At 41.0% G+C, this 19,917-nt stretch overlaps 1 protein-coding gene across 3 annotated transcripts in view; it reads left to right on the plus strand.

Moving 5' to 3' along the window:
• Positions 1-789: 789 nt before the first annotated feature.
• Positions 790-19,917, plus strand: part of upf2 (UPF2 regulator of nonsense mediated mRNA decay) — a gene marked incomplete at its 3' end in the record, with an annotated part of 40,883 nt that continues 21,755 nt past the window's right edge. For all 3 annotated transcript variants that reach the window (XM_079263582.1, XM_079263583.1, XM_079263584.1), the window contains exons 1-14: positions 790-831; positions 3,246-3,608; positions 3,771-4,550; positions 4,623-4,783; positions 5,879-6,070; positions 6,160-6,309; positions 8,143-8,246; positions 8,364-8,449; positions 9,042-9,150; positions 9,349-9,462; positions 11,863-11,979; positions 12,152-12,541; positions 17,766-18,041; positions 18,165-18,348. In XM_079263582.1, the coding sequence (XP_079119708.1) occupies positions 3,247-3,608; positions 3,771-4,550; positions 4,623-4,783; positions 5,879-6,070; positions 6,160-6,309; positions 8,143-8,246; positions 8,364-8,449; positions 9,042-9,150; positions 9,349-9,462; positions 11,863-11,979; positions 12,152-12,541; positions 17,766-18,041; positions 18,165-18,348 (3,025 nt within the window). In that variant the 5' untranslated portion in view covers positions 790-831; position 3,246. The remainder of the gene's footprint in view (positions 832-3,245; positions 3,609-3,770; positions 4,551-4,622; positions 4,784-5,878; positions 6,071-6,159; positions 6,310-8,142; positions 8,247-8,363; positions 8,450-9,041; positions 9,151-9,348; positions 9,463-11,862; positions 11,980-12,151; positions 12,542-17,765; positions 18,042-18,164; positions 18,349-19,917) is intronic.

Below are 19,917 nucleotides of genomic sequence, written 5' to 3' on the forward strand. Positions count from 1 at the left end.
ATGATTTATAGGAGTTTGAATCAGATCTGTAGGACATTCAGAAAGGGTGGATCCCACCAGACACCTGTCTGTCATGGGTCCCAATGGTGTAATAAAAACGTGTGTGTGTGTGTGTGTGTGTGTGTGTGTGTGTGTGTGTGTGTGTGTGTGTGTGAAAATACCTCTCATTCCTCAGAGAAGGAGCAAAACGCACTGTTTTAAAACGAGCTTAGATACTGTTTTTTTTATTTTTAACCAAATCAATTGATTTTTTCTTTTTTAATGACACTTTGAACAAATGAAACCACAAGTTTGTAAATATGTTTTGACTGTATCATTGTGGAGATATGTATTCAGTATTAGTTATTTTCTTTGGAAAGAAAATCTGAAGTGACAAGACAGAAATGTCAAACCTCTAGTTTGTGTCGTGCAAATGAGTTTTTGCAAATAAATTTATCTCTACAGTCAGTTCTACATAATTTTCATGACAGACCAACCTTAATGGGACAGTATGAAGCTGATTTTCTATTCTGGGCCTTCATGCTATTTATTTTTTGTTTGTTTGTTTATTATATAGTAAAGTTGTTTTTTGTTTGTTTGTTTTAATAGTGTCGTACGCGTTGCCTGTTAGAATTACACAATTTTATTGTATCAAAATACAAATGATCTAGTACTTAAATAATGCTACTAAAATGCGTTAACTAGCCAATATTAACATATGTGCTAAAAAAAAATGGATCATATCAGGGTTCAATTAAGATATTTTTAGCAAGGCATAATTTGTTGTACCTACATTAGGGGTCCTGCTCGGGTTCACACGGAAACCGATGTTTGTTTTGCTACCAAAAGCAGGTAAAAAATCTCTTAATTTTACTACATTTTTCACACGCACAATTCTTTTTCAGGTGTTTTTTTAATAGTATAAAAATTTAACAGTTCACTTTAATGTCTCGATATATTTTAACTGTCAATTTTATAACCTAAATATCTGCTTATATTGATTTCATTAAGGCTAAACGCGTTAGCTTACGCTAATGCTAACTGTGATCTACTAGGAATTTATAAATATATTAAAATATTTTTAAATATCTGCAACATCATTAAATGCGCCACGATGTCAGGATTAACCTTTAAACTTATTTATTGGTTGCATCGTCAATAAGTAAAATCACAAGTTTGAGTTGTAAACACGTCAGTTGAGCTAGCTGGCGGCTAGCTTGCAACCTAGCTTCTGCGTGGGTGTGTGTCACACTTTACAGATAAAGTTACAGAAACTATTCAATGTTGCCTATTTTTATCATTATCTTTTATTGTTAAAGCTTAGATGTGTCCTGACGTGATCCTCGCTGATAATTATGTTAATTTTTAACAAGTTTCTAACTAGTTTTAACCGCCATTTGAGTTCTAGAGCAACCCTGAAAGCTGTTTTTATTTATTTTAGGCTAATTTCTTTTTTCTTTTTTCTATTATTTTTATTTATTTGCTGAAGTAGTGTGTGGTGACATGGTTAGGGTGGGGGTTAATCTAATTTAGCGAAGTCAACTCAACTTATTATTCGAAAGGTGCTTTGTGGGGCAGATTATACAAGATTTTATCTTCTATCTATGCCTGTTTGTTCATTTATGACAATGTAAAGTTAAACTGAACATGAAATGAAAGGAACAAATAAATTAATAATAAATATGATGATGTGTTAAGAAAGATTACACTTCCTCAGTGTGTTCACAGTTGTTTTGAGACTGCGGAAGCGATTACTGTCCGTTTACCACCTGTTTGAGAGGAAGAAACTGTTTTAGGTCTGAATGGACCTTAGCCTTCTGCCAGAGGGAAGTGGCTCTTTCTTTTCTTTTTTTTTTTTTTTTGTATGATTGCTTTTTATATTTTAAGATGTGGTTGTTAAGTGTCAGTCAGAGGGCCCAAAACAGCAACTGCTTCGATCTCCACCAGTCCCCCTCTGGGGAGCGCAGCAACCTGATAAGCAGCTCTGGCAGGAAAGTTGGTGCTGAAAAATTGCATGTAAACATCGTTGACTTTGTTAAAGTTGTTCATGTCAGCTCAGAGGACCGTTATTTTTGTTTTTTACAACATTCTCATAATCGCACCCAGCCGCTTAAAGGATTTAACCCATATTCACAAGTGCCTGTCTGGTGTGAGCCTGAAGAGATGAGACAGCAGGGTGGATTGCAGCTGACTCTTCTCACCCTGAACATGGACTATTTGAGCCACTTCTCTCTGACAGAAGGTTACGGTCCATTCAGACCAGAACCTCTCACCATAAAAACAGTTTCTTCCCCTGTGCCATCAGACTCATGAACACTTGTAAGTAGAGCTGGGCGATATGACGATATGTAGCCTTTTGACAATAGAAAATGTCGATTGTTTCAGATGAGTCTATCGTTTATTCGATTTAAATTGATTCTCAAAATTCTTCAATTTTGCTAATTTTTGTAGATTAAAAACAAAAAATATATAAAACATTTTTTTTTTTTTGTGCTCGTCATGTTTCTTGATTTCAATTAGGAAAAAACGGCACAGTAGCCAGACCATCATTCTGCTGCTATAATGCCCAAGAAAGAAGAAAGTAAAAAGATCATAAAAATGACAAAAATTACAAAAAAATTTTATCATGGATTATTTTCTATTTATTTGGGGGGAAAAAATCTATTTTTAACAGGAAAAAAATTGATTTTAAAATTGTGAAGCAAAAAAAAACCCTGATTTTTTTTAAATTTCTTTGATTCGATTTCCCCACCCTTAATGGTCCCCCATTTCAATGGAAAATGGAAAGTTTAACAGTTAAAACACGTAATCCTAACAAGTTTGTCCCCTTTGGCTCCACAATTAAAAGATTGTTGTTTGCGCCAGCACATATTTATTTAGAAATAACTTATTCTAAGCTATGAGAATGCCGTCATCTGGATGTGATTGTGATCAGACTGAGGTTTATGTGTTTATCAAACAGTTCTTGATTTTTGCTCATAAAAAGCCAAATTAGTTCCACACTGTACATTTAATGTCCTAATAGCTTCCTCTTTATGTTGAATTTTACAAAGGTTTTTACACTTTATTTAGTATTGTGTTTTCTACCCCTAAAGCCTTTATTCATTTGGAGTAAAGTAGAAAGCAGGTGCTTTTTTTATTGAAATGAGTATGCTTGAATGAAAATGGATTATATAGTTAAAAGTAACATTTATGACAATTATTAATGAAATAACCTCAGAGCAGCTGTAAGTTTTGTTGATCAATCTCTTCTTGTCTTTCTTCAGCATGCCTGCTGAACACAAGCGCTCAGTAAACATGGATGAGAAAGACGACTGCCCCTTCAGTAACAAGGAAAAAGACAGAGAGGGTGAGAGAAAACCTGCATCTGTGCGAGACAAAGCTAAAGACGAGGTGAAAGTGTGTGGGAAAAAAGATGTTAATAAGGAGGAAAAGCGGAAGCGCCTGGAGGAAGAAAAAAAGAAGAAAGAGGAAAAGGAGCGAAAGAAGAAAGAAGAGGAAAAACTAAAAGCTGAGGAAGAGCAGAAGAAGAAGGAGGAAGAGGAAAAAAGACAGCAGGAGGAGCAGGAGAAGAAACTTTTAGAAGAGGAGGCGAAACGACAACGTGAGGAGGAGGCTGCTCTCCTAAAGTAAGTCATAGTTCACTCTGCTGTCATGTTTTTAAAGAGGGTTGTGTTGATGATCATTTCCTTTTGGGGATGGGGGGGTGTTGTCTCCAATGAAAAGGAAAAGTAGAGATCAGTGAGCCATAAAAGATTAAATGTGTTTTCCCTGCTTTCTTATTTCCGTAGGGAAAAGGAAGAAGGTCACCAGCTGCACCAGGAAGCTTGGGAGCGCCATCAGTGTAGGAAAGAACTCCGCAGCAAGAATCAGAGCGCCCATGAATGTCGTCCTGAAGAGGCCTTTTTCAGCCGCCTGGACTCCAGCCTCAGAAAGAACACCGCCTTTGTCAAGAAGCTGCGTACGCTCACCGAACAGCAACGGGATGCGCTCTCCAACGACTTCGCCTCGCTCAACCTCAGCAAGTACATCGGCGAGGCTGTGAGCTCCGTTGTGGAGGCCAAGCTGAAGATCTCCGACGTCGGCTGCGCCGTCCACCTGTGTTCCCTCTTCCACCAGCGCTACGCGGAGTTTGCTCCGCTGCTGTTGCAGTCGTGGAAGAAGCACTTTGAAGCAAGGAAGGAGGACAAGGCGCCCAACGTGAGCAAACTGCGCACTGACCTGCGCTTCATCGCAGAGCTAACCATCGTCGGCCTCTTCACAGACAAAGAAGGCCTTTCGCTCATTTACGAGCAGCTGAAGAACATCATCGGGACTGACCGGGAGACTCACACTCACGTGTCGGTGGTCATCAGCTTCTGCAAGCACTGCGGAGACGACATTGCTGGTCTGGTGCCCCGAAAAGTGAAACTAGCAGCTGAGAAGTTCGGCTTGGCCTTCCCTCCCAGCGAGATCATCAGCACAGAGAAGCAGCAGCCCTTCCAGAACCTCTTACGAGAGTACTTCACATCCCTCACCAAACATCTGAAGAAGGACCACCGGGAGCTGCAGAACATCGAGAGGCAGAACAGGTGACTGGTGGACCTTCGTTTCTTTATTTAGTTGTTGTTTTTACCTCTGATTTAACGTGTTTTGCTCCTCAGGCGCATCCTGCATTCCAAAGGTGAGCTGAGCGAAGACCGACACAAGCAGTATGAGGAGTTTGCCACTTCCTACCAGAAGCTGCTGGCCAACACTCAGTCCCTGGCTGACCTGCTGGATGAGAACATGCCAGAACTGCCTCAAGACAAGACTGTGCAGGAAGGTGCGTCACGTCTCTGTCCCAGAACCACATCATGTTAGGACTGGGTGATTATTTGTATTTTAATCTCAACTACGATCTGGGTTTTCAACAATCATCAAAAAAAAAGGGTGGGATTATTTTTCTCTCTGCAGTTTCCTCTCCTGCTGTCTTCAGCTGCTAATCGAGCGTCTCTGGCGTTGCAGCGCTGTGCTGTAAACTCCTCCCACAGCCGCTTTGCTTTCATTCAGACACTGTTGCCAACTTGGCGACTTTATCGCTAAATCTGGAGACTTTTTTTGTTAAAAGCGACAAATCTAGCAGCTTTTACTGGAGTTATTAGAGACTTTTCTGGTGTTTTGGCGACTGACTTGAAGGCACATATTGTTCTGCAGTTACTGTAAGGAAGGAGCAGCGGGAGCCTCTCCCGTCCTAAAGCACTCCCAGGCGGCCAGTCTCAGTCGGCTCCGGCTGCAGGTCAATGTAGAATAACTGCAGTAGGTTGTGGAAGTTCACCTAAACATAGTTTATACCATTGTCAGTGACAACTGGCTGCATTATTTTCCTATACATAGTTCGGCCAGTTAAACGCTGTAACATCCCTCCGTTACGGGGCGTTACCACAGCAACGCGTTAACCAGCTGGTTCAGATCAGCCGTCTTTTAACAGGTGAATGAGAGAAACGCGCTGCAGCCTGACAGCGGTTGTTTGGTATAAAACGTACATCCAGACCAACGTAAAATAGTTCCTATATAAGCGGTAAAAGCAGATTAAACAAGTCGGAACTGTGCATTAGACGGTTATAATGTGACGTTATGAGAGCTTCGCTGTCACACAGACCGTTACAGGAAATCATTCCTGCTCACCTCAATAAGCCTGTTCGATGCTTCTTCCTTGTGTCTTAGATAATATCACGAATGTTACCAATGTTATTTATCTCCTCTCAACCGTCGAGAACTCCACGACGCGCAACGTTGTTTAAAAATACTGGATAATCGTGTTAAATAATCAAGATCTCAATTTCAGTCAAAATAATCGTGATGATAACTTTGTCATAATCGAGCAGACCTACGTCATGTTTGCTTCTTCTCTTGTAATGTTATCTTTGCTGTCTCTCAGAGCACGGTCCCGGCATCGACATTTTCACCCCTGGGAAACCCGGCGAGTACGACCTGGAAGGAGGAATCTGGGAGGATGAGGATGCTCGTAACTTCTATGAGAACTTGGTGGATCTGAAGGCCTTCGTTCCTGCCATCCTCTTCAAGGACAATGAGAAGAGCAGCCAGGGGAAAGACAGGGACGATTCCAAAGGTAAAGGTTTTGTCATTCTGAAGACAAACAAAATGAAGAGTGTGGTGCAGATTTTATTCTGACTGAGCTGCTGGTGCTGTTGGCTTCAGAAGGCAGAGAGGGGAAGGATGTGGCCAGCACCACAGAAGAGTTGGAGCTGGAGCTGGAAGCTCTGGAGATCACAGATGAGCCTCTTGAGCTGGAGGGAGCAGACGAGGTGGAAAATGAAGAACTGGCAAAAAAGCTACTGGATGAGCAAGGTAAGCGTGACCCTTTTGTTGGGGTTGACTGAGCTGAATTAAGGAAGCAAAAAGAAAAAAATTGATTTGGTATCCAAACACTCACAAATGTCAATAAAAGTTAGTTTTGTTCATTGGAGGACAGTGAAGTCATCATCATGGTGGAGATGATGTGAGCTTTGTGACATGGTGCATCATCCTGCTGGAAGTTTCCATCAGAAGATGCTAGACTGTGCTCAGAAAGGGATGGACATGGTCAGCAGCAACACTCAGGCTAAACTATCCAACCATGACTATAGTATCCCCCATACTAGGGGTGCCCAAGTCCACTTCTGTCCAACTTTACATGCATGTCTTCTCCTACACACCGAATCAAAGAGCTGCATGACATGAAGCCATAAAAGATGGGACAAAGTGTACGGTCAGTCCTCCATTTCAGTGGAAAACGGCGAGTTTAATAATCAACGTCATCTTTGCTGTGACATGTGACCATAGACTGTCAGTAAAAAGATGGGCGGAGCCTCCGTGACGTCACCCGTAGGTTTCTGAAGAGCTGAATTGAAGCTCGGTGGGCGGTTCCTACCATCACCATCTTGGCAGCGTCATGCGCGTCGTCTCGCCCGGAAAATACAAATATGGGCAAAGATGTGGAGCTGAGAGGGGGGCTGTGAGCGTCATGGTGGATGATTGACATCAAGCGAACTCCGAGCTGGCTGTAGCTAAGAGCTAACTGAGCTAACGTGGAGATAACAAGAGCTAACCAGCTAACGGAGGTAAGCGGGCTAAAGCTAAGTCACGTTGTTAACCGGCTAAAAACCGCGGTTGTTCTACGTTCTTCTGACTTGAAGCGGGAGATCGGGTACTTGTCAATCAAAAGAACAAGCCCCTAAATATGCCGAATTCGAGATTAAATTACTTTTAAACGGAAGAGTTAGAAAAAAATTCACTTCCCCCACAGTTGTCATGAAGGTAAACCTGACCTATTAAACCTCAAATGGATTTTTGTACCAGGCTGTAAACATGTTTATTTCTGCTGTAAAAATGTTTATTTCTGCTGTACACGTGTTTATTTCTGCTGTAAACATGTTTATTTCTGCTGTAAACATGTTTATTTCTGCTGTAAACGTGTTTATTTCTGCTGTAAACGTGTTTATTTTTGCTGTAAACGTGTTTATTTCTGCTGTAAACATGTTTATTTCTGCTGTAAACGTGTTTATTTCTGCTGTAAACATGTTTATTTCTGCTGTAAACGTGTTTATTTTTGCTGTAAACGTGTTTATTTCTGCTGTAAACATGTTTATTTCTGCTGTGAAGTTGGTCTTTTTAACATGGGAGTCTATGGGGATTTGCTCTGTTTTGCAGCCCCTAGTGGATGAAGGGGGAACTGCAGTTTTATGTACTTCCACATAGGCTTCACTTTTAACCATCGGAGGTTGCCGCTTCCCTGTGACACACTTCCAAGTGCTGTTTTTGGCCTCTGAACTTTGACCTTTTAAGATATTACCTTCTAAAAGCTGAGATGTTGTTAAACTGGGAGTTAAAAACTGCTGTTATTGAACCGTGTACATTTTCTAACTTGTGATGTTTAATCTACATTGATCCATGTGCACTGCAGGCGGGTGCAGCTCATGTTTGGTCTCACTGTGTGTGAACCATCATTGCATTTTTTGGCTCAGAGTAGAAATCTTCACGCATTTTTAGCAAGAATAATGCACATCATTAATCATTTTAGAAACAAACATGGTGTTTAGTTCTGAACGGTTTTCTAACCTCTGCATCATTTTGTCAGGATTGTCTTAGAGAGGTAACTTTAGCTTGTTGTGGTTTTTAATGAGGTTCCCTGTTTCTGTGCAGAACAAGAGGATGAGGAGGCCAGCACAGGGTCGCACCTGAAGCTGATTGTGGATGCCTTCATCCAGCAGCTCCCCAACTGTGTCAACAGAGACCTCATCGACAAGGTGACGTCAAACGAACGGGAATCCTGCTTTCAGTCTACCGTTTGCTGTGATGTAGATCCCAGATTTTCTAAAATAATCTGAGATCAATAAGTTAATGAGCATTGTGCGTTCCTGCAGGCGGCCATGGACTTCTGCATGAACATGAACACCAAATCTAACAGGAGGAAGCTTGTCCGAGCCCTCTTCACGGTCCCCAGGCAAAGGTAGGGCTACCAGCGCTGATCAGGAATCAGTCGTGCATCTGCTAAAATAAAAACTATAACTCCACAAATTTTCACTGACTGACTTTTAATGACAGAGTATTAAAAAATACATAAATATTCAGTAGCAGTAGGGAGCTGCTTTTATTTCCAAAGGGGAAACACAGTTTTTAATAGATTTTTTACATTTATTTACCTCCTCAGTTTTTTTCATATCAAAATTAAACATGGTGACATTTTTGAAAATACAAATTAAATAGAATTAATCATTAAATTAAATTAGAAAATAAATTTAAAAAATTAATTTCATAAAAAAATTTAAGATTAAAATTTTATTATATTAAAAATAAAATGGAATTATATAAAAAAATTATATTAAATTGAATCAAATAAATAAGTTAAATAAGAAATTTAAAAAAAAAAAAAAAAAAAAAAAAAGAAAAAGAAGAAAAAAATTCAAACAAACTTAAATAATTTTAGAAAATTTATGAACATCTGGCATACTTGATTCCTTGCAGAACCACAGAGGGGTGCTGTCATCTTAAGTTTTGCTTTGAGGGTTAGTGTAGCGCTGACTCATTCTCTCCTCTTGCAGGTTGGATCTTCTGCCTTTCTACTCTCGCCTGGTGGCAACTCTGCATCCCTGCATGTCTGACGTGGCGGAGGACCTCTGCTCCATGCTGAAGGGAGACTTCAGGTTTCATGTAAGTTCTCTGATAAAATGCAGAGTTTTATTGTAATGTAATCAACCAGTCAGGATATGAGTTAGTTGTCAGTATTATGTCTGGTTTTAGGCGGCAGAATGCGTCTGCGGGGTGTGTTGGTTCATCTTCTTGCCTTTTTTTTTTTTTAGTGACAGTATTAAGAATAAAGAAAACAATATGTTAAATGTGTGCTTTCAGATTCGGAAGAAGGACCAGATCAACATAGAGACCAAAAATAAAACCGTCAGATTCATCGGGGAGCTGGCCAAGTTCAAGATGTTCTCAAAAACAGACACGCTTCATTGTCTCAAGGTGGGTACAGAATCGCAGGCTGAGATGTTCTGTCCGAGCTGATGAACTTCACTGTTCCAGCAGGATGTGTGTTGAAAGGTTTTGTGTAAAACCCAGACAGCCGTGGATGTAGCGTTCGCCATTGTCACACAGCATAAACAAGGTGGGACAGATGCTCCTGCTGTTTGTAGTGCACAGAGGAAGAACGGCAGCTTGAACTGGACCCACCGCTGAGTCTTTGAGCTAAAAGTACATGTATGTGTTCAGTGGTGAATTATACTTCTTTTTCCAATCAGTATTTCAACTCTTCTGATTCCAGACGCCTTTTGGCATTAGTAAGCACACACTGATACGACGTGATCCCTCCAGGTTGAGAAGGAGTCTTTAAGTATCAGAATGTCCTCGGGTGACAGTAGGATGGAGTGAATGATGGACAGATGGATTGGTGCTTCATCAGCGGTAATGAGGTGCTGAACTGATGCGTTATGTTGAAGAGAGAGATGAGCCGAAAGGGAAAGCTGGTCTCTCTACGCTCTATCCTTCACCTGCGGTCACGAGATCCAGTTAGCGACTGAAATAAATGAGATTGTGTGAAATGAAATGAGCTCCCTGCGGCGGGTGGCAGGACTCTCTGAGATCAGGTGAGGAGCTCCCTCATCCGGAGGATGCTTGGTGGGAATCCAGCGAAGAAGGTTCAGACACCTGATTAGGACGCCTCCTCCCTCATGTTTTAGCAAGTTCTACTGGGAGGAGATCCCAGACTTTATGGAAGCATTTCCCAGAAGGAGCTGGAGAGTGTCATTCAGGACATGAATGTCTGGGTCGGCATCCTTGACCTGTTGCTTTCATGACTTGACAGACAGTGATACAAAACTGATTTGCTTCTAATTAGTTGGAAAAAAACGATTTATGAGAAGCAGTCGGCGATAATAAGGATTTTTTCTCATAATTGTTTTGTGAAAAAGGCTGTTAAATGAAGGGACTGATATTTTCAGATTGTTTTTTGCATGAAAAGCACACAGAGAACATGAAAGTCTTGTGAAACCGTCGTGTTGAAACGAACCCAGAACCTGCACAGATCGTGACGTGGAGACAAAGAGACTAACAAAGATTGATTTCAGCATGAAAAGATTTTTGCTCATGTGGATGTTTTTGAAGAAAAGAGCAAATTCATACAATATGTTGAATAAAAGCAGATCTTTTCCACAATACATGAACGATATATAAAGTTTAGTACATTCAGTATTTCATCAAACTCTCATGATATTCAGAAACTTCTGGATCTTAGAAGTAATATAACTTTATTTTAAATGCATCTAAACATATTAATCCATTTTAAGATCCCTGTAAAGTAAAAAAAAAAAAAGTAAACATGCAAATAACATTCACCTCCCAACTGCATCATCTTCAAGTTTATTTATATCGCACATTTCTACAGCAGCAGCTGCCCAAAGTGCTGGACAGTGAAGCAACGAACTACAACACTCCACAATATAACATCAAACACTGCAGATTACAAAACAAAAATCTAATACACAAAAATACACAAAGAAAAAGCTCAGGTATGACCAACTGCCAGCACTAAGAAGTGGGTTTTAAGGACAGACTTAAAATCAGAGACAGATTGAGCAGCTGTGATGTGAAGGGGAAGGTTATTCCAGATCTTAGGAGCAGCGACAGAAAAGGCTGGATTTTAATCTGGTCAATGGGACCTTCTGTAAAAGTTAAGAGGACCTAAGAGTCCTGACTGGAGCATGTTGATGTAACGACCCTTACAAATACGAGGGAGCCAAAATATTTAAGGCTTTAAAAACAATCAATATAATCTTGTACTGGGTCCTAAAGCTAACTGGAACAGAGAAGCGAGCAGAGGGGTTTGGGTTTGTTGGTCGGATTCCACTTGGACTAAGTGCTCCGACCAGGTACTCACAGAAAGTTGGTTACAGGATAATCATAAAGGACAGCATGAATCTCATTGGTTTAAAAAGAAAGAAGAGATTGTTTCACATTTAATTGTTGCCCGCTAGCTGAATTAACTTCTGATTTACTCAGAAAACCTGGGAAAAATTCCAGTGAGAGAGCTGAAATCATCCTCTGTTGCAGCAGAGAGAGCTACTTCGATCGATTTACTGAGACTTTAGCCGTGTTTCCTCTACATGTTAACATATTGATGTTAAATCAGACGTTCAGTCTGAAAGTTTGTGTTCTCTACTCGTACAAATCATGTTTATCTGCCAGGTTATCTATAAAATACAGAACCAAGTTTCATTTAAGCATGCAGATTGTACATAAACGTAGAAACCTTTTGATCCTGGTGAGGACCAGTGTGCACCAGCAGCTTCTTCTCTTTTGCTTCTGGTGAGAAAATCCTGCATGATGATATGTTGTTAAATGTGTGTGTGTGTGTGTTTGGCTCAACAGATGCTGCTGTCTGACTTCACCCATCACCACATAGAGATGGCCTGCACACTGTTGGAGACCTGTGGCCGATTCCTCTTCAGATCCCCAGACTCTCACCTGCGCACCAGTGTCCTGCTGGTCAGTACAGACCCTGCCCTGCTCGGCACCAGCTGAGCCGAAGCGAAGGATAGACATATGAGTTAGAGAAGTGGAAATAACGGCTTTGCCGGAGTTCATAACTTCTCTATGAGTCAGAGCAGCTGAGATCAATCAGGGAGCACGTTTTTTAAAAATCCTTTTTGCATTTCAGGAACAAATGATGCGCAAGAAGCAGGCGCAACATCTGGACGCACGCTACGTGACCATGGTGGAGAACGCCTACTACTACTGCAACCCGCCGCCCATGGAGAAAACGGTGAAGAAGAAGAGGCCGCCGCTGCAGGAGTACATCCGCAAGCTGCTCTACAAGGACCTGTCCAAAGTCACCACGGAGAAGGTGCTGAGGCAGATGCGCAAACTGCCCTGGCAGGACCCCGAGGTGAAGAGCTACCTGATCTGCTGCATGGTCAACATCTGGAACGTCAAGTACAACAGCATCCACTGCGTGGCCAACCTGCTGGCTGGCCTGGTGGCCTACCAGGAGGACGTGGGCATCCATGTGGTGGACGGAGTGCTGGAGGACATCCGGCTGGGAATGGAGGTAAAGACAGCCGTGTGTTAATCAGTGTAGAGTTTAAATACTAAATATTTAATGGCAGTGTAGCATCACTAAAACTTTCGATGCTGTTTTCAGTGTTCAGCCTAAAGTATCAGTCTGGGAAAATGTCTGTTTTTTTGTGTGTGAGGATAGTTGGTGGAGATCTGAATGTGGTGCTGCTGAGTCAGTGGTGTTTCCTAAAGCTTACCAAAGACACAAACCGGACACGTGCCTGACCTTTATGCCCGAGGATCACCAAAGCAAAGCTACATCTGACGTGCCTGCTGCTAGCATGGTTAACAGGAAACTAAAGCAGCTGTTTGGATTAAATAAAAAAAAAAGAAGACTTGAAGCACAGAGGAGCTCCTCGTTCTCCTACGTCAGCATCCTGACTGCATCAAGACGACGGAGATTTGGCTTCATCAGTGAAGTCCTGACTCCCACAGAGTGCATCCAAGCAGGACAGCGAACTCTGTTTACCGCGTTTGGTTCAAAAGAAACTCTTCATTCAACCTGCAATAGGAAATTAATTTATTTGAATGAAAATCTAAGAAAAAAAAATGAACATATTTAAACAGAACATACAAAAAATCGGGCTTCTCCTGAAAACTAGACAACTTAAAAGCTTTTATGCAGCATAAAGACTCGAGTTTCTGTTGAAGGTTTACTTCAGTTGCAGTTCTTGTTCTCTTGTCATGGAAAATGAGGTTAAGTTGCACCTGCAGTGTTTTGGCAGCTGACTACCCAAAACACGCTTACCTCGCAGCCTCGAAAGGAGCGCAGAGGGCAAAGTTTGAGCAAATTCACGCTGCTCTTTCACTCGTGCTGCACGTTGTCTCTCATGCACTCTGACCCTGCGACCTCTCAGTTCACACTGCCTTTAAAGGCAACCGACTGTGCTTGATTCCCCCTGAAGACCTGATTCTCCATCTTAAAAAGCAGTAAAAACAAAACAAACTTGATGCTAAAACCTTTTGGAGGAAACTACAAGTAAAAGTTGATTTTGGAGTTTTAACTTCTTTGAGTCATTTTTTAATTAATGGCTTTAAAATCCTCTCAAACATGGATCATTTCCTTTGATCTTTCTGTTTGCTATTTGGCAATAATCCCATCTTATCTTTTTATTGTCAAGCTCAGCTTAGGCACAAAATCATGAGAGTAACTTTAAATACTTTTCCACTATTTACCTGTGATCAGTTGCAGAATAAGTTGCATCATTTAATCTGTAAAGTAAAACAGATGCAGCTGCTATATTTAGAATGATGTCAGCTTCTTTTACATTGAAAATCCAGTGAAAATGTGCACTCTGACTCAATAATTAATGTGCATGAAAAGCTGAAGATGTTTGTATTTGTGCTGCAGGTGAAGTAGAGCTCAGGTTGGTGCAGTAAAACATGACTGACTGTCTGAAAGAAAATTTGCATCGTTGTTCTCACAGATGTAAAGATTGAGTGGAAACATGAAAAACAATGTCGTCAACTTCATGAGATTGAATTACATCCTTCTGCAACACGGTGAAACCTGTTTCATGCAGAAAGCGTGAGAACGTAAACATCCACCAGGGTGCATTTGTTCATTTTAACTCTACTTCCTCACACGTGGTAATAGGTCAAGCATTCACATGACCTTCTGAAGTTTGCAGCACCCAGATGAAGCCAATTTCAAGCTAAATTGTCTGCAGCATTAAACTGAATAAATGCAGCTTTTCATGTTCGGATCCTTAAGACAGCCAGCAGCTCAGGCTGGAAAATGTAAACAGAACCGCTGCTGGTCATCCAGTCGACGGTGAAAAGCAGCACTTATCGCTCCATCAGGTTTCCTGTTTATAAGCAATGAACAAAGACTCTTCCATCAAGCAAACTGTCGGACATAAATCCTGTTTGTAATGATATTCTGAATCTCATAGTCAAGCTTGAACCGTTTCCTTTTGTGAAACTGCAACGACTTTAAACTCTCCCCAGACCTTTACACACATCCATCCATCCTGCTCTGCCTTTAATCGAGCGCAACAGTCTGAGCTCCTCCAGTTTCCAGTTAGTCCAGTTAGTCCTGGGTCTGTCTGAACCCCCTGAAAGGCATCTGGAAGGCCCAAACCACCACAACTAGTTTGCATTATCCAACATTTAAACCAGGTTAAGAAGAGCTGTCAGACAACCATCTCGTTTTTATTTTGTTGCCATCCAGTTTAAAATGTTTTGTTGGGCCTGATGAGTGTGTTGATCAGAAGGAAGGCTGACTTTTCAGCATCAGAAAAACAAAAACAAAGCTTTCAGGTCGTTTAACATGTCATGTGATCTCTTTTAGTCATCTTCTATAAACAAACAACTCATCTCACAAGATCATGAAAGATCACGGTAAACCAACAGATATTCACGATTAATAAGTTGGATATTACTGAAATACACAAATCATATGCTGCTCAGGTCCCCGACAGACACAAAAAACACACAAAACAAAAACTGCCTCAAAAACCCAACTATAAATAATTGCTCTGAGAATCAAATGAAGCAGTAACTTTGGCAGAACACATCAAAACCTTAGCGCCATGAAAATATTTGCATTATCCTTTAGCTTATGGGGCATTACAGTTAGTAATCATTCTGTTACTTCTTTGATATTTGCATGAATTAGTGGAAATGTTTTTTTTTTTTTTTTTTTTAAATCCAAACCAGCCCAACCTGTATGAAATGTTTAGGGAGTCACGTTAGCTTTGGTCTGTAGCCGATTAGCTCCAACTAGCCGCATTTAGCTTCTACTAAACAGCAAAATAAAGACACAGATGTATGCTGCAACGTTCTGCAGCTCATTATTACTGACATTGTTTTAAATAAACGCTGAAAGATGTGAAAGTTCATCACATTTTGCTGCCTTTGCACAACAAGCAAAGAGCTAACTGAGCAGTGTGATAACACCGAGGCAAACGGTGTGTGTTTTACATCCACACTGTTCTTTCTTCAGACTCCAGCCAGTTCTTTCCCAAGGTGGACTCATGTCTTTCCTCCTGAACCTGAACTGAACCTTTCCTGCCTTCTCTCTCTGGCCTCCTCGGACGCCGTTTTCACCTTCTGACCTCGTTCAGACATGACAGACTTTGGTTGGAAGAGGGAAAGGCAGCACAAAGCCGAGCGCTCTGTTTTTAGAGGAGGCGCCGTAAAGCAAAGCGCTCCAGGTCACATGATCCCATAAGAGCCAGATCTGGTCTGGTTTCTGAAGAGCGCAACTCCTTCACAGCAACAACACACGTCAAGTATATTAACCCCAGAAGTCATCTATCATTACTCACATTAGGCTGATGTTTGGGTCACAGAAGGTTAAAAAAGTGTCCCTTTAAAGGTGGAGTATGTAAGATTTTCAATATTTTCAAAATAAATTAACTAATAAAATAACTAAATCATAATTCGATAGTTTTTTTTAAACATGTAGGTTCCAGTCTGTCCATATTTGATGCGTTATTAAATGACAAGTTTAATGACCAATGACAAAAAGCACTTTTTTTTTTTTTTTTTACTGGTAGGCAAACATTTAAGAAGGGTCTTTGTCATTAAGTAAACTTGTAATTTAATAACACATCAACTATGGACAGACTGGAACCTACATGTTTAAAAAACTATCTAATTATGATTGTAGTTATTAGTTAATTTATTTTGAAAATATTGAAAATCTTACATACTCCACCTTTAAAAGCAGAGTTAAATGACTGTGGTGTCGTTCTGTTATTTTACTGCAGTTTAAGAAAAGAATGTTGTTCTGAGGACATCAGATTGGGATTCCTCCTGGTTTCCTCCCCCTGGACGTTTTCCAGACACATCCTGCTGGGAGGATACCCTGACTCAGACCTTGACGCTGCTGGAAGGATTTTATGTCCCTTTCAAGCCTGGGAACACCTTGGAATCCCAGCTGGAGAGTGTGACTGGGAAAAGGGATGTCTGGGTCTCCCTCCTGAACCTGCTTCCTCCATGTCTCACTTGGATAGAAGCAAAAAATGGATGGATTGATAACTTTTCGTTAAACCTCGTAGCCTGGCTTTAGCAGATAAAGATAAAATAAAAGTCAAATGGAGAGTTTAGAGTTTTTCATTCTGGTTCTCTACACCTCCAATGTGCCCATCGAGGTGTGTGTGTGGGTAGATGAGATGTAGGGCAGTGTACCGCACTTTTGAGTGGTCAAATCAAATCAAACTTTATTTGTATAGCACTTTTCGTGCTTAACAACAATACAAAGTGCTTTACATTTTGAAACAATTTACAACAAAATAGATAAAACACACACACACACACACATACACCCATAGTCCCCTTTCACCCACCCACAACCACCCTCACCCATGCCCTGTTAGCCCTATAACAGTTAGAAGAAGATGAATGACCAGGTGCATTAGTATCAGATATGTATCGGTATCAGTCAACATGACTGGAAAAGTGCTGTATAAGTACAGTTTATTTACCATTCACTAGGGGTGGAAAAATGAATCGAAAAACTGAATATCTGGATTTTATTTGCTTCACAATTTTAAAATTGATTTTTTTTTTTTTAAATGAATAAAATAATCTATTGTAAGATTTTTGTCATTTTTATTGTTTTTATTGATCTTTTTACTTATCTTGTTGGGCAATATAGCAGCAGACTGATGGTCTGGCTACTGGGTTGTTTTTTCTTCGTTGAAATCAAGAAAAATGACAAGCAAAAAAAAAAAGTTAAAAAAATTTTCTTATGGTTTTAATCTACAAAAATCAGCAATATTGAAAAATTGTGAGAATTGTAATTAAAATCCAATCAGCACCCAAAAAATCTGAATCGAATTGAGACAAAAGCATCTCGTCACAGCCCTATCATTTACACTGAATAATTTAGTCATTTTTTATTGAATTTCTGATGCATTTATTTAGCTAAAGCTAATCAGCAGCATGCTACACAGTTGAAATTAATTTCTAAAGTGGACAACGACCTTCTGTGGATACCAGAGTTTTCTAAAGTCCGATGTGAGTCCGTCTGTCTGACAGCTGCAGCTTGGCTCATCTAACAGGACAGATCTACAACAAAATGACTGAAAAAGAAAAGAATGGAGATGTAGACGTGATCCAGTCCCAGTCCAGACCTCAGACTGGTTGAACTGCACTCGTACTGGGACAGTTTTGCTGTCCAAACTTGTCTTCAGCAGGACTTAAACTTTGACAGTTCTTTATATTTCTTATTAAAATATTTTTCTCCCCCTCGTCATTTTTTTCAGGTCAACCAGCCAAAGTTCAACCAGCGACGGATCAGCAGCGCCAAGTTCCTCGGCGAGCTCTACAACTACCGCATGGTGGAGTCGGCGGTCATTTTCCGCACCCTCTTCTCCTTCATCTCCTTCGGGGTGAATCAGGATGGCAGCCCCAGCCTGCTGGACCCGCCAGAGCACCTGTTCCGCATTCGCCTGGTCTGCACCCTGCTGGACACCTGCGGACAGTACTTTGATCGTGGATCCAGCAAGAGGAAGCTGGACTGCTTCCTCATCTACTTCCAGGCAGGTTTTTTTGTTCCAACACACCTCTGGTCAGCGATTTCTTGTGCTTATATGTGAATGTTTACACCATGTGTTTCTGCTGAAGTAAAGACAAAATAAAAGAATGATTTTGTGTGTTTGCAGCGGTACATCTGGTGGAAAAAGAGCTTAGATGTTTGGACCAAAGACCACCCGTTCCCCATCGATATCGACTACATGATCAGTGACACTCTGGAGCTTCTCAGGCCCAAGATGAGGCTCAGCTGCTCCTTGGAGGAGGCCATCAAGCAAGTCACTGAGCTGGAGAGGGAGGTGCTCGTCAAGCTCGGTAAGCAGGACGCAGCGTGCGCCCATTAACACGAGTTCCAGAGACGGTTGTCTGCATCCGGATTGAAATCCAACATGTGTGAAGGTTGCAAGTGTTTGTGCAGCAGCTGGTGTTTCCAGTTCTGCTGCTTTCTGTTGACCCTGCAGAGCCGCATTCCCTGGTGTGTAGGAGGATGATGGTGATGCGTTGCTTATCTCCGCTTTATCTCTTAGCTTTAGCCTATCGAAACACGCGCCGAACACATCACTCACTTGTAAGACACGGTAATCCTCAGGTGTCGTCTGTCCACACTCTGACTGGTTTGGGATTTTGTTGGCACTGGAAGAGCCTGGTCAGTTTTAGGCAGGCGGTCATTGGAAAAAATAATTCAGATATCAGGACCTTAGAAGATTTTAAAGAAGCTAAATATAACATCAGGTGAACACAACATATTGCACTTAAAACTAAACCACAAATCCAAAAGCAATGTGTGAGAAAGTTAAAAGGAATGAAGAAGTCAGTAGCAGCCAAGTGCTGCTGATCAAATATGTTTATTTATAATCCGCATGCGGACATCTGTAAAAGTTTGCTGACCTGTAGCGTTCAGGTTAACACGGTACCCAGGAGGAAAGACAGTCTTAGAGAAGCAGCTGTTAAACAGAGTCCCACAGTCATTTACAAACCATTTAGCGTTCATCATTTTACAGAGAAAAGGTCATTTATAGGTCATTTCTGCGTCACATGAGATATTTTATCACAGGAGAACACGGTGAATATTTTCTGTGCTCTGTTGTCATTTTACTCACCATTCTGTCCTCATTTTAACCACCAGGACATGCAGTAGACACAGAAAGAGAGAAAAAAAAGAGAAAAACATCCACAGTGAGGCAGCAGACTGTCTTTTTAGTTTGGTCCCAGTTTTACATATGAGCAGTTTTGTTGCAGCAAAACAGCTGCTAACAAGATAAACATATGAGAGAACGTGTTAAAATCTACTTAAAGGCCTTCTATAAATCTAAAATATTTAAGTTTAACTCAGAGAAATGAACCTAAAAGTAACATTAACAATCAGAAAACTGATGGAGCTCCTGTCAAACTAGCAGAAAAAAGGTTCTTCCTCAAGCTAACTTTAATAGGAAGCTGAAGAAACCAGGAGTTGTGCATCAGCAGGACCAGCATTCATGTTCAGGAGACTGTGCAGCCAGTTTTCTGTGTTTCTGGTTGACAGTAGGAGATTTACACCACTTGTTTCCACTGGCCTGCTATCAGCCGGACATCCAGAATATGAACTGCTACGTTTGCACGTCATCCCACCTGCTGAACTTCTGGAGACTTAACATGGGGAATATTAGCATGTATTTGAGTTTGCACGTTTCTGTACCTCGGTGTTGGTGTGAAAATGGCTGCAGACTGCTGCTGTTGTAGCTGACCTTTCTCCAAATGCAAGTTTCTTCCGCTTTACTTATTGGTTTCCTTCCGTCAGACACTGAAAGACACCGAGAGGAGAACAAAAGGAAAAAGGACATCTGTCCTCGTGCAGCGTGGCAGCAGAAACACCATGAAATGCTTTAGTAGATAAAAATGAAAAAG

Source organism: Telmatherina bonti (genome assembly GCF_933228915.1).
Source record: "Telmatherina bonti genome assembly, chromosome: 23".
Taxonomy (NCBI): domain Eukaryota; kingdom Metazoa; phylum Chordata; class Actinopteri; order Atheriniformes; family Telmatherinidae; genus Telmatherina; species Telmatherina bonti.